The 14028-nt window shown below is 40.4% G+C and overlaps 1 protein-coding gene and 1 long non-coding RNA gene across 2 annotated transcripts in view; one reads left to right on the top strand and one right to left on the bottom strand.

Moving 5' to 3' along the window:
* Positions 1–14028, top strand: part of LOC136445027 (histone H2A deubiquitinase MYSM1-like) — a 36420-nt gene that overhangs the window by 17388 nt on the left and 5004 nt on the right. The window contains exons 11-19 of the mRNA XM_066442858.1: positions 8018–8124; positions 8499–8579; positions 9906–9958; positions 10350–10388; positions 10766–10823; positions 10992–11042; positions 11511–11585; positions 12619–12679; positions 12997–13124. Coding sequence (XP_066298955.1) covers positions 8018–8124; positions 8499–8579; positions 9906–9958; positions 10350–10388; positions 10766–10823; positions 10992–11042; positions 11511–11585; positions 12619–12679; positions 12997–13124 — 653 coding nt within the window. The remainder of the gene's footprint in view (positions 1–8017; positions 8125–8498; positions 8580–9905; positions 9959–10349; positions 10389–10765; positions 10824–10991; positions 11043–11510; positions 11586–12618; positions 12680–12996; positions 13125–14028) is intronic.
* On the bottom strand, positions 3576–5052 carry LOC136444395 (uncharacterized). The gene is made up of 2 exons (XR_010757259.1): positions 4827–5052; positions 3576–4687 (listed from the first exon to the last, which is right to left on the bottom strand). It is a non-coding gene; the product is annotated as an uncharacterized lncRNA (long non-coding RNA).

The raw sequence follows: 14028 nt of genomic DNA, 5'->3' as shown, positions 1-14028 counted from the left end.
AAATTTAGCCATGTCAGAAGAAATTGCACTATAGAAAGATTTCTGTACCGTTTAAGCTATTACTACAAAGCATATGCCATCATATACATGCTGCCAGGCATGTACTGAGGTCTGAGGCATTTGGCTGTTTCTGATTGGTCATGCTTGAACTGTAGCTGTTACTGCCCACCAGATGGTAGCCCTAGCTTGAGAGCAAGTTTCTGGAAAAGGCAGTTTCACAGAGACCCCCTGGTAATCTCCAAACAGATGTGAGGGGTTGGTTCAAGCTCAGTGTTTTTTTCAAAAGTTTAAATTAGTATGTTTTGCAGATATTGCACTTTTTTTACGATTTGTCTACTCCGAGTTGACCCTACAAAAAATTGCTGTACTCTTGTTGTGTGAGTAAAGCTTTCCTGTCTTTTCCAGACAATTTCCATCCTAAATACTTTTACAACAAATACAGCTGATTCATAGAGGATAGCGCTAGATCCTTTTCCATATTTGAGGGAAACTTAGTGCAGGGATTGTATGCAAAAGGACTCATAACACTAAGGCCCCGTTAATGATAAAAAATCAAAACGGTTTTATTTGTTTTGGCTAAAATCCAATCTGAAACAGTTTACATTTTGTGTTAAGTCTGTTGTGATCCTGCGCTGCCTCGAATTGGTGACTGTAACAAGATTTTATAATTCAAAAACGTGGCCAAAACATCCAATCGACAGCTTAAAACTTTCACTTTTCTGTGCTAACCAAGAGTTGTATGATAGTTGTCTTCTATTGGCACTGAATGGTTGTTGAAGCTGCGTTCCCTCATGGCCTTTGAAATGTCTTCGTACACCTTCTGGTTCTGATATACACCATCAAGTTTCCTCTGGATCTCCTGATTTCCCAGAATATCAGGACTCCGGGGGTTTCCTTAGATGACCAGTTAGAACTCGAGTTGGTGGTCAATAAAACGGAACGAAACGGTTTCGGAGCATTCATGTTCACAAATATTTTGATATATGTTGCCAAAACAGTTTGAGCTTTTTTACTTTTTGAATCATAAATGGGGCGAACCATTTTACATTTTGAATAATGAACAGGGCCTAATTTGAGTATTGCTATGTCCCCACTCTTTTCTTCTACATGTACATGTATCTCATATAAATGTCAGAGGAGTAGCAGCCCTGGCATCCACCCTATAGGCCTTCAACAAACTTATCTAACAAAGTTTTCAGTCTGCTACTGATTGTGAGAACATCTGCTGTGTGCATAACTCTTCCTCCCCCTCCTCGGTTAATTCTCTAGCAACGGTGAACCTTCCCATTTCCCTTCAGTTCTGTTTGATTCCCAAAGTTGACAATACACTCACACTGCACCCACTATCAAGCCTACTCTAACCCTAAGTATAGGTCACAGGAATACAATAGACTTAGAGAGATATTTAATGCGCTTTCAGTTTGTCTGGGCAAGCTATGGCCAAGGAGAGGGATGTTTCTAGATGAAAGGCAGAATTTGGCTTGTGAAAAAAGCTGAAAATCAAATTGATGGAATCCCGCCCTCCTTTTACCTGTGTAGTGAGAGAAAGAGAACTTTGTGTCAACATGCCAGTTACTGTGTAAGATTGGTCAATGGTCATTCTACTTTTCAACTGGCTACATACATGTACATGTGAAACAAATCAAAGGAGCGAGTAGAAACAAGTGATCCCAACCGAGATTCGAACCCACACCAAAACTGGCAGCCCAGATCACAGGCAACCACACCTTAACCACTAGGCTAAAAGGTCGCGACCAGTTAGACTGGTCAGTTGGAGGCGCTTGAACCCCCACTGTTACACTACTCCCCCTTTTCATTCTAGACTCGTCCCGAGTCTCCGAGTTCCATATCCCTGTGTGGCACACGTTTGCCAGGCTCACAGGGTCGGTGTGGGAACTGAGTGAAACAAATCAAAGGAACAAGTAGAAACAAGTGATCCCAACCGAGATCCGAACCCACGTCGAAACTGGCAGCCCAGATCACAGGCACGCACGCCTTAACCATCAGGCTAAAAGGTCGCGACCAGTTAGACTGGTCAGTTGGAGGCGCTTGAACCCCCACTGTTATAGTTATACAATGTCATGTAGCACTCGGAAGGTAGCAAAGAAAGAAGGAAAAGTCAATCCAAAATGTTCCTAGTAAGACTTATCATTGCTTGCTGATGCACAAATACAGCTTGGCTTGAAAGGGTATAGGGAATTAAGACCTTGTAAAAACCCAAAGGGGCAAGTACGCTGCTCCTGGAATTTAAGGCTCTAAGGCCACAGCAATTTAATTAATTGGTTAACGGATTTTTATGTAAAAAAAAACATTTTGCCAAAAAAAAATAATGAAAACAGAAGGCTGGGGTAAAAACTTGCACCTCAGACCCTGTTCACACCCTGAAACTGTTTGCACCAAAGAAAAACATTCCTCTGAGATTCTGTTTTCATGTTGTTTTTCCAATCTAGCATTTTTTCAACAACTTTTTTTAATCCGTTAACCAAGAAAATACATAGGTGTGGGCCAACCATTAGGCTAAAAGGCTGGTTATACTGGTCAGTTTAGTGGAGGTTGATCCTGATCCCCACTGTTACAACCTGATCAGCCACCAAGAGTTAAACACCTAGAGAGACAACAGCCTCGTATGAACCAAGCGTAACGGAGACCACGTCTAGCGATATAATAGACGTTAAACAAGGACAACAACAACAACAACAACCTAACCTAAAAAATACAAACTTTAAGTAACTCCTTAGTTCCCCACTCTGAATGATTTCTGATATCTGGGCACCATCTGTACACTACATGTAACGTTACCCACAAGGGATAAGCCACTTGGTCCAGAATGTCCCTGGCAAGGGAAAGGTGACCAAAAGGTCAACCAGATGTTATCTCACTCTCAGGCTAGAATCAGTACTGTTGTTTTCAGTCCCTCAGAATTACTTTAAAAACATGGTGTGTTTTAGGCAGATCAGATGATGCACATGTACAAATTGTAATGAAAAAAAAAACAAGTGGCAGGAGCAGGTTGGGGTGATAGGATGAAGGTTCAAGCCCTCCCATGATACATTTATTTTTCAATATAGTTTTCTACCCTTCTTTTCTTACATTAAATCTTTAATCATGGCATAAGATTTAAAAAATAGATGACTGCCAATGGATCAGTTCTCTCTACATACCCTATCTACATTCAAGATGTTTTCTATGCTTTGAAAGAAACTTGTTAACAGTTTACTGTGCAAATATATAAAAATTATGTACATAACGTTATATATATACATAGTCATGCTGTCAGTAGTACATCACAAATGTCCCAAGTCCTGGACCTGTCCAGTAATCTGCGGTCTCATGAGAAGTCTTTGATCAACTACAGTACATATAAAATGTTAGTATGTTAGTTCTTGTAGATAAATGACATGGATGCTAGATTTCTATACTGACTCCTGTGATTGTAGTCCTGACCTGTCATGCCTGACCTTATCCAATTAAAAAAGTGTCCTCTAACAGCATGTGTAACTGGTCTACATGTGGCCACTAGTATCTCCTGTCAGCCAGTCCAGAGGGCCTGGTGGGATTGCCTTATCATAACAAACTGGGGTGAGAGGGCCTCCAAAGGATTAGCAAGGTACACACTGTAATCTAGCATATAATTGAGACAAATGAAATTTGTCATACATGCACATGCAGCCTCCTGGTAGTGCTTCTTCCTTCCAGTTAGACTTGCAGAATTCAACCACAGGGCAGAGTGTCTTTCAGATTTGAAACTAAAATAATGTTTGGACAAATCCGTATTCCTTTCACATGCCCAAACATTACACTGTTTAATCAATGCAGTCACAATCATCATGCAGAATCTGTATCAGTTCTGTATGATAGTATAACTGCCCTTCCTGTGGCAACAGCTGCAGCAGCCTGGTATGTAACTCAGGATGACCAAGGCTGTCACAATTAACTATTGCACATCTAGCTGTAAGTGAAATTGCGTTTGAATTAAAACAAGTATAGCAATCCAGTTAAAACTACTCAATCGTGAGCTATTTATCACATGAAGTTCCAAAAACTACAATGCAATGAGAAAGAGTCTAGTAGTAGTAGTTGTTTCTTCCACCTAAATGTATTTAAATCTGTAGAATTGTCATCTGTCCCCTCACTCCTAAAGACGTAGCCCATCACCCAACTCATGATATATTACACATTACCAACTAGAAGGCTCCATTCAGTGTCTTTCCTTCTGACACTGGTGTTCTGACAGACAAAAATGTCAAATTTACAAAATCTTTATCAGGTTGTCAACAATGTTGCAGAACAGAAAATTAAGACCCCATTCACACTCAAAAAGTAAGTATAATCGCGATTGAATCGATTCGATCACAATTGATTTTTGCGTTCATACTGCTTTTCGCCAAGTGGATTAAAGTACACTGTCACCCGAGTACGATGGAAGCACGCTGCGTTTCTCGTTATAGGTTATATGTTGAGGTCAAAGATTCGGCATGGCCTCTATACAACAACTACAAAATGGCGGGAATACACCAATTTTTGTATCTTTGGAGAATGTTCTGTAGCCGTGGAAGGGAACACAATCGACATGCTATGATTGAAAGAAGGGGTGAACGACAATGGCTTTTGTATATTGGCCTAGCTGTAGTACGATCTCCTGGAAAATGTCCTTATTTCCGTGACATTTTCCAAGTTTTGCCTGGACCTCTAGCCTGAATTCAATCAAGCCTCTTGTGACCGCTCGCAGCCCTGTAACCACCTCCGCGGGTAGGGGAGAGACCAACACCCCCCCCCCCCCCCCCCCCCCGGAAAGCTGGAGTTTGCGTTATACAGACTACCTGGACCTCCACCTTGCCCCAGATTGGGATTAGGACCTTCGTTTCTAGAATAACGTAGCATGGTAAAAGACATCTATTGCAAACAAGGTACATGACAGACAACAAAGGAACTCAAGTTGAACATGATATACGTCATTACCAAGTGCTTTTCTAGGTCAATGTAGCAGTTTGGTAGGGTTACTTGTCATTGGTTGAAAAAATACGTACATGTAATCAACACTGTTGACTGGCTGGGCCAAATTTTACATTCACAGCTTCTCATGGCTGTCACAACCTTCTCCCAGGAGCCTATACAGTATTAATGAGTATGTGAGAAACAGAAGAGGGTATCTTCATGTATTTTATTGTCTTGTTTTCTTGTTTGATTAATAAAAAATTGTGTCAAGCTTCCTTTACCTTTCTTTGTTTGTCATCTGACTGTTGCTAGTGATATAAACTCTTGATTAGGAGTGAAGAAGCCATAAACAGCCCTTTCTTTTCCTCATTGAAGACATATTAGACCTATTGGTATGGGTGGGATATTCCACACCACCTGGTAGGAAGGTGTGACCAGCAATGTCTGCTGGATTATTGTGCTCCAGGAAAACAAACAGTTACTGTTGAAAGGAAGGGCGGGAACACATCAGGGTGACATGTGGCCTGTGGGGAGTTCTTAAGCGATTGAGTCACTCGTCAGAAACTGTAATCGAATGTTCAACTTTCCATGTCTGGCAAATCTGGCCCAGTTTAATAGGGTTCTGTGTTCCATTGTCTTCAACATAGTAATTATTACTAAATGGCAATTTAAAGTACTTGGTGATGTAATACATGTATTATACAGTAGTCTACTTCCATAGAAATTACATATTGCATTAATCTGTATGGAGAATGCAAATAAGTGCATGCAGTCTGCACACGTCGAATTCCTATCTACACATAGGTGTATGTAGTCTACACACATCATATGTAATGTACATATAGGTGTATGTAGTCTATGAACATAGAATACAGACTACATATAGGTGTGTGTAGTATACATACGTCGTGTGTAGTGTACATACGTCGTGTGTAGAGTACATACACCTATGTGTAGACTACATATAGGTGTATGTAGTCTACGCAGTCTACACATAGGTGTGTGTAATCTACATATAGGTGTGTGTAGACTACACATAGGTGTATGTACTCTACATACATTGTATGTAGAATTTCTCGTTTTAGTTGGGAATGTGTTCTGGATGGTGTAAGAAGATTGGAGACCAGAAAGGCAATTGTTCTTATTCTAGGAGCCAGCTTTTAATTTTCTCTTGATTTTTCTCCACATTGTATTTTTACATGTCCAGGCGGACTATTATAAGAAGGCTTATACTTATAGAGAAGGTCATCATTTTTCCCACAGAGCTGCACAGAGCCCCCCAGCAGGTCACTTCAAGGCAGCCGGGAGAAAATAGCGACGTTCGTCACGGTTGCCATGGCTACAGCATCAGTCAAGAATAGAGCGTGCATTATTGTGTGCAGAGTGCAGCATAATTGGTGGGATTCCTAGGAATGCCTTTTATGGAATTCGTGGCTTTTATGCACAAACAGTCGTCACTGTAGGAGACTCTAAGCTACAAAACTGTGTAATACATAACCATTACTTAATCCTGCCTGAGCTGCTCTTAGTGATGGAGAACGTCTAAGACATCGCCAGGCTTTGGAACGCCGCGTCTTTGATTACAGCATTACGTCAGTCCAGAGTGGAGCATTTTTGTACAGTCAACCAGTGCTTCATCTTGGAGGAGTCGGACGTTCATGTAGCTTCCCTCAAATAAAGCTTGGGGGCATTTAAGATAGCACTGGGGGTGGAACATCTTTTCTTGGATTACAACATTGCGTCAATCCGGAGTGGAGCATTCACCATAACCAGTGCTGCAGCTTGGAGGAGTCGGACGTTCATATAGCTGCTCTCAAAGCTTGGGGGCATTTAAGATAGCATCCAGGGTGGAAATTCTTTTCTCATGGATTACAACATTACGTCAATCGAGAGAAGAGTGCTCTAGCAAAAAACCCTGCCCTAACTATTGCTTCATCTTGGTCTCAGCTTCTCTCAATGCTTGAGAACGTTTAATGTAGCACCAGGCCGTGAAACACTGTTTCTTGGATTTGCCATTACAGCATCACATCAATCCAGATTCATTTGAATGTGAAAAACCTAAGTGTGCAATAATGAAGCCATAATGGAGATCCACTGTTAGTTCACAGAACTTCAACTGTGGGAACGTTTTGGATAGAAGCCAGCCAGGGGAGGTTTCTATCTGAAGAGAACTCTCCACACATAAATAGAGCCTGCACCACTGAGTGTGCTTGTGGGGGGAAATATCAAACCTATACTGTACAAGACATCCTTCTTACAACTGCCAAGGAGAGAATCGCTTCCTGTAAGCTGAAATAGGAGCAAGATATAATTATCCGTATCCCCTTTCCGTGGCGCACTGACATTTTGAGGATATGAGATTAGGCAGTTGTTGCTTTCCTGACATTACTTGAAAAGGTCGGAGTCCTCCAGACAGGTTTGATATTCAGCTGTGGTAGGCAGGTCAGTGTACTTGTTCTGAAGATAAGGGGGATTTCCAGTTTAAGCTAGATAGAACAGGATTGAGATATATGTTCCTTGTTTCCCAAGCAATCATTGTGTAGTCATACCCAGGAGAAAAAAATACTTGACTTGACTTCTGGAAAGTGTGATTGACTGTGCATTCTACAAAGTTGAAAAAAGCGGGAAATATCTCCAAGAAGAATCTCAGTGTAAGCTAGAAGTGGATTAAGACACGTTGTTTGGACATTGTTAAGACTTAGAAATAAGACTGCTGCAAGGTGTGATCCTCTTCTCAATTTACTTAAAAAGGAAAGGGAATTTGTCAGAGAACCTCTTTGTAAGCTAGAACTGGATCAAGACTGTTTCCCTGATTCCTTGACACCCCTTATAGATGTTGTAAAGGGTACAAAGCAAGAGTCAGTCTTCATAATCACATGTATGAAAAGTGTGACTGACTGCATTGTACTTGGGGATTTCTCGTAAAACGGAATTACTCAGAGAAAAGCTTCTGTGTAAGCAAGAACTGGATCGAGACAGTTCCCTGAGTTCTTTGAGGACTGACATTATTGAAGTTAAAGAGTAGGACAGTCAGGTCATGTGATGGGTCACTGTGCAACCATTCTGGTTCCCATGGCAACAGAGGAGGCCAACCGGGGCGAGTTTCCTGTCGCCAAGGTCGGGGTGAAACGGAACCCTCAAGGTCAGGACGATCAGCTGGCCAGGCAGGCAGCCCGTCTGGAGTCCATGGTGAGTTTGTTTGTTTATTTTTTTTCTTTATTTTTTATTTGATTATAGCAGTGGTTGCCTGTTTCTTACAAGGTGACCTCTGCATTGTATCTGTCAATTCCAAAATGTTTTATTTCAGAAATCTACTTGAAAAATATATAGAATCTGATTTTAAATAGATTGTTGTGGTAACAGACATCTTGACAAACCTTTTTGGTGTGTACATAATTATATACTTATATATTAGATATTATGATAAAGTTCATAGTCTGTTACAACAGTAAGAAGTAAGGTACAGAAATGTAGTTCTCTCCTGCTAATTGTGGATCATAATAAAGTCAAAGTCAATGAATACAGAAGATTGTGAATGTTGAAAATGGTTTGCTCCTGTACAGAGACCGAGACGACAGAAGCTGGTTCGGACGGCATACGGTGACTGGACCGACGGCACAGAGAGAGAGGGGCTCACGATAGAGGTACTGTTTACACAATAACACGTGACGGCAAACCCTTTTTTTAATGTGTCTGTCTTATGGTATAGGGTTAAGGCGATTATGCAGATTTACGCTAATTATGTAAATAAAAAAAATTGCCAACATTTACAACTTGCCATCCGGCAGTTTCTATGTGCTGGGGACCCATACTATCTATAAATATCATAAAACTTTGGTGGTTCCAAAGTTTCCGGGTTCATTGTGTTGGCAAAAAGTCTAGTACCCTGCGGAATTATGAAACTTGATGTTAACAGTCTTATGCTATATTTCTGTTGCTATGTTTTATACAAACTATTTTCTGGGTATTTTAAACTGTTTTCTATGTTTGCTTATATTTTTGCAGTAAAATGTCCAAGTCATACTAGACTGGCTGACAGTAGTACATGTAGTATATTTGTATTGTTTTATTTTGCTGGACACCAGGAAGAACTTACAGTCAATATTGTACCACTAAAGGTGATCTGAACAAAACAAAACAAAACAAAACTAACGTACATGTAGCAACACAATATCTCAACCGACAGTTAATCTATAACTACAGCCACAGTACGTCATGACTGACTCGCCGGCAGTCAGACCTGTTTTTGCCTCCAGTTGTCTGGGATAACCTTAGCTAAATTGCTTTCCATAATTGCTCTTAGTGCTGAAAGGATAAATGAGGATGTGATGAGAGTGAAATGCGAAAAACATACTGCAAAATTAATGCCAAAGGCGATGCCCATTGTTCCCCTGGACCTTTTAGCCTGCCACAAATCTTTTGAGTCTGTCATATATATTATGTCTCTGTGAGTAGAAATTATGATATGAAGGGAATGACACTCTTTTGAAAAGACCGTTTGATATGTATAATTACAGCCACAGTGCATCCTTAATGACTCACCGGGAATCCAAACTGTTTTGCCTCCAGCTTTCTGAAATAACATTTGCACAATGTAGATATTAACTGGGAACTAAATTGCTTTCCATATTGCTATTAATTGTAAGTAATGTAAGGCAAAATGATGATGTGTTGAGAGTGAAAATACAAAATGCGGCGTTAGTGATTTCTGAAGGTTATGCCCAGTGTTCACCTGGGTCGTTTGGCTGCCAAAGTCTTTCGAGTCAGTCAATTTCTAATTACAAAGATACATAATTTTTTTTATGTATCTTTGTAATTAGAAATTGCGATATGGAGGAAAATATGCCTGTAAGATTTTACTGTACATTATAAGTCGTTGAAGGCCTTAAAAATGATGCCCTTTAAATGTGAAGTATATCCTTCAGGAAGGCTTTGCGTTTAAAATTAAGATTTCCTTTATTTTCCTCCAGCACGTGACCTCAGATGAACTGGAAAAACAAGATGGAGAAGTGCCCCAGATCAGGTCAGAGGTCAAATATTCTCTCATTTTCTGTCATTGATTATGCCTGTTATATGTTACTGGGTTAAGATTAAAAGAAATGTATCAGTAAAGTGTATAAAGTAGAGTGGACTTATTCCTCAAGCTAACAGACATCTTTCACACCGAAGTCATCCATTAGGGAGACATCTAAAGCCGTAAACATTTAGTTCTCGTTTAGAACTTTTGGTCAGCCTGTCAATGTGTTACTAGGCTGAATAAAAGTTCTAAACGGGAACTAAGCGGCTCCAGATGTCTTACTGAGGGACGACGGCGGTCTGAGGAATGAATCCACTCTACTTTATATGTACCAGTAAAGGTTATCCTTATATAAAGCTAGTAACATACTTATTCATTCTTCATTTCCCTACTTTAGACCCAGCAGATCCAGAGTACCCAGGACTAACTTTAACAGGTGTGTATTAATAGCTCTAGAGATGATGACTCAGTAGGTTAAATGTTGGATAAAAGGACAATTTCATTTATTCTGTACAATACAACCGTTACAATGATATGTAGAAAAAGATTTGTAATGGTGTCATGATTTATGCTTCATTGTACAATATTAAAGCAATAAAAGGTACATAATATCACAATCACAGTGCAATAAAGAACTCATGTTATGAAAAAGATATTCTTGTAATTTAAAAACATCTAGCACACCATGCCTAGCCTGGGTCTAGTATGTAGGAGCCCCGGTAGAAATAGGATGGCACCCAGGCTACACCATGCCAAAATGTGCTTTTTGCCTTAAAGTTTGTTGTTTTGACAGTTTTGTTTGTCTCTCCCCAGTTTCTCCTATGACCCATTCAAACTGGTTCCCTGTAAGAGGTTCAGCGAGGAATCGCCGGTGAGTGAGGATGTTTTTTTAAGAGGCAGAAGATGTGACATTTCTGGAGTTATGTATCTGTATCTATATAGCCCATATAAGTATTATAACTGCCCTTTGGCGTAACACACCAGCTGATGTGTTGTCCCTTGTTCTACGTCTCTACTAATCATGTTTTTCTTACCCCAGGCTCCCTTCTCTGTGAAGATCCATGCAACAGCACTGGTCACTATTGACATGGTAAGTCTGTTAGGATACTAACTTGTTTATAGTATCAAAGAGAATGTTTCTTTCCCATTCTCATAGTGATTTCGAAATCACTGTTTCTACATAGGAGATTAGTCAATCAATATAAAGAAGAAATTAACATCAAGCACATAATCTTAAATGATGGCTTCTCTGTTAAGCAAAAATAATGAAGTGAAGAACTCAGTATTATTATATTTAAGCATAATTTCCATCAGTACTTCAGCATTGTCCTTGGTACTGAACTGCCATCCTTTGCAGTTTTATCATAACATTGTTGTTAATCCACTTTGAATTTACTAAGATAAAGTTAGCCATGCAATCTATTTGTCACATTTTGTTAACTACTTTCCTCAGGAACTTGTCACAAATCTCTAGTTATTAGGCAGCAGGGAGGATGATATACATATTGCTTAGACTATGACATGAAATCAGAGCTGTTCTCCCCGTTTGTTGTTCCAGCATGCGCACATCTCCACAGCAGAAGTGATCGGGCTGCTGGGAGGGGTCTTCCACAGGGACCCCGGGGCTCTGGAGGTGTGTCTTTCTTTCCCTTTAGCATGTTAGAGTTTTCCTTAGTGCTGAAATAACATCCCTTGCTATTGCATCCTTTTATTTCTGCCATTAAAATTGGTAAGGAAAGAGGAAGATTTCTTTGTACAATAGCTGGGGGGTGTTTTACAGGGACCCAGTAGCTCTGGAGGTGTGTGGGGGTGTTTTTAGTTTCCAACATGTTAGAGTCGTCCTAAATGCTGAACCACCATCCATTGCTATTGTATCCTTTTATTTCTGCCATTAAAACTTTTAAGGGAAGTAGATTTCTTTGTAAAAATCATTAGCTACATGTAGGAGGAGTGAGGGGCTCTGGAGGTGTGTCATCCTTTCCCTTTAGCATGTTAGAGTTATCCTTAGTGCTGAACTGCCATCCCTTGCTGTTATGTCCTTTGTCTACATTTACTTTATTTTACAAACACTTTACTACTTTGCCTTGTAAAATAAAGTAAATCTAGATATTGGAGACTCTAGTTATACAGGGACCTGTTTTTTTTTAAAGTTTGCAGTATGTTAGAGTTATCCTTAGTGCTGAACTGCCATTCCTTGCTGTCATATTTTTTCTGCCATTTAACTACGGTTATAGTGAAGGAGATCTAGTATGGGTGACCGAAGAATTTGAGACTGTTGTTCCACAGGGACCTGTGGGGTTACTTTAGGTTCAGCATGTTAGAGTTGTCCTTAGTGCTGAACTGCCATCCATTGCTATTGTATCCTTTCATTTCTGCCATTAAAATTGTTAAGGGAAAAGAAGAAGATTTCTTTGTACAAGATCATAGTATTTGAGACTAGTAGTTCCACAGTGACCTGGAAGTGTTGGTAGGGTGGTCTGCTCTTGTCCTTAGTGCTGATCTGCCATCTGTTGCTGTTGTATTCTTTCCTTCTTGCCATTTAACTTCTTATTGCCATTTTCTCGGTGGGTTTTAGTCATGTTATGGTTAACAATGAATGCATGTATTTCGGGTGGCCTTAGTAGCCATGATTAATGCCTGAATAACAGTAATCACATATGTTTTAGGTGGCCTCTGCAGAGCCCTGCAACAGCCTGAGTACTGGCATGCAGTGTGAGATGGACCCAGGTATGTATCTGCATTTTCATACCTGATGATTATACTATTTCCATTTGTCACAACTGAATGTATGATTGTCCAAAACTAAGGCAACATTTCTAACTGTAAACTTTCTTCAAAACATTGATCTATTTATGAGTACAAGCTGTAATTAGATGATAAAGACTCCCTCTCTGTTGTAGTTTTTCAGAAAGAGATTGCAGGAAAGCAAAAACGATTTTTGTTTCTAGATTGATATATGTAACTACAAAACTTGTAGTCTTGACTGCTACTTGCTCATTGTAATGAAACATGATACGTCAAGGTGTGTCCCATCTTGTTCCCAGTGTCCCAGACGCAGGCCAGTGAGGCTCTTTCCCAGGCTGGGTATTCTGTGGTGGGCTGGTACCACTCTCATCCGACCTTCGCCCCCAACCCCTCCGTCAGGGACATCGAGACGCAGACCAAGTTCCAGGTACGAGGAAACAATATTACAACATCAGTGTTCTCGCCAGGCCTTTTCAGCATAGGGGCCCCCTATGCTGTGATTTGGACCACCTATGCTGTGATCTGGACCCCTATGCTGTGTTTCAACCAGCATAGAGGTGTTTCTTTCTGGGACAAACCTTGTGACCCTTCATAAATCTTATAAAAAGTTCATATTTGGCTTTAGAATGAGGCTGTGACAGAGGAAAAACTCTACTTCACAAAATTTATCCCTCAATTGCAAAATGCATGAAATAATGTCTCATTGGGTCATGAATTTACAAATTTTCCGGGGGGAACATGCCGGACTCCCTACTCTAGTCATGTCTTCAGCACTCCACGCGTGACTTGCACCGCGTAAAGTTGGCCTTCTGTACCTGACCCCTATGCTGTGAAAAAATTCTGGTGAGATCACTGAACATTGACTATATTTTCTACAAAAACATTTCATGGGGCCGCTAGGGAGTGGAAGGACCGAGCGGGGATGATATGGGTTTCCCCCTCTTCCATTGCGTGGCTTTAAGTTATGATGGAGTATTCCGAGGTGTCTTGAGGGAGAAAATTACTATCGGACAAGTCACAGTGAAAGACAGTGGCGACATGTGACCTAGCAGCAACCCTGGTCAATTTTATGCTTGTCAGAGGATCTGCTCCCCAGGGTAAGGGGGGCGTATGATCCGGGCATGGGGGCCCCGTTTAGGAAAATAACTTTTTTCACATCAGACCTCCAGTAGTGATTATACTTATAGATGCAGATGTACATGTACATTGTAGGTATCAATGATTCATTGATTTGACAACAGGAACAATTTAATGTTGCATTTACAAAGAAATGTTCATAAAGAAATGAAATAATTAAGGCCATGTGTTTTTTTGTAATGTTGTTTCTTTCC

Source organism: Branchiostoma lanceolatum, chromosome 11, assembly GCF_035083965.1.
Source record: "Branchiostoma lanceolatum isolate klBraLanc5 chromosome 11, klBraLanc5.hap2, whole genome shotgun sequence".
NCBI classification, from domain to species: domain Eukaryota; kingdom Metazoa; phylum Chordata; class Leptocardii; order Amphioxiformes; family Branchiostomatidae; genus Branchiostoma; species Branchiostoma lanceolatum.
This window is presented reverse-complemented; position numbering and strand designations above follow the sequence as displayed.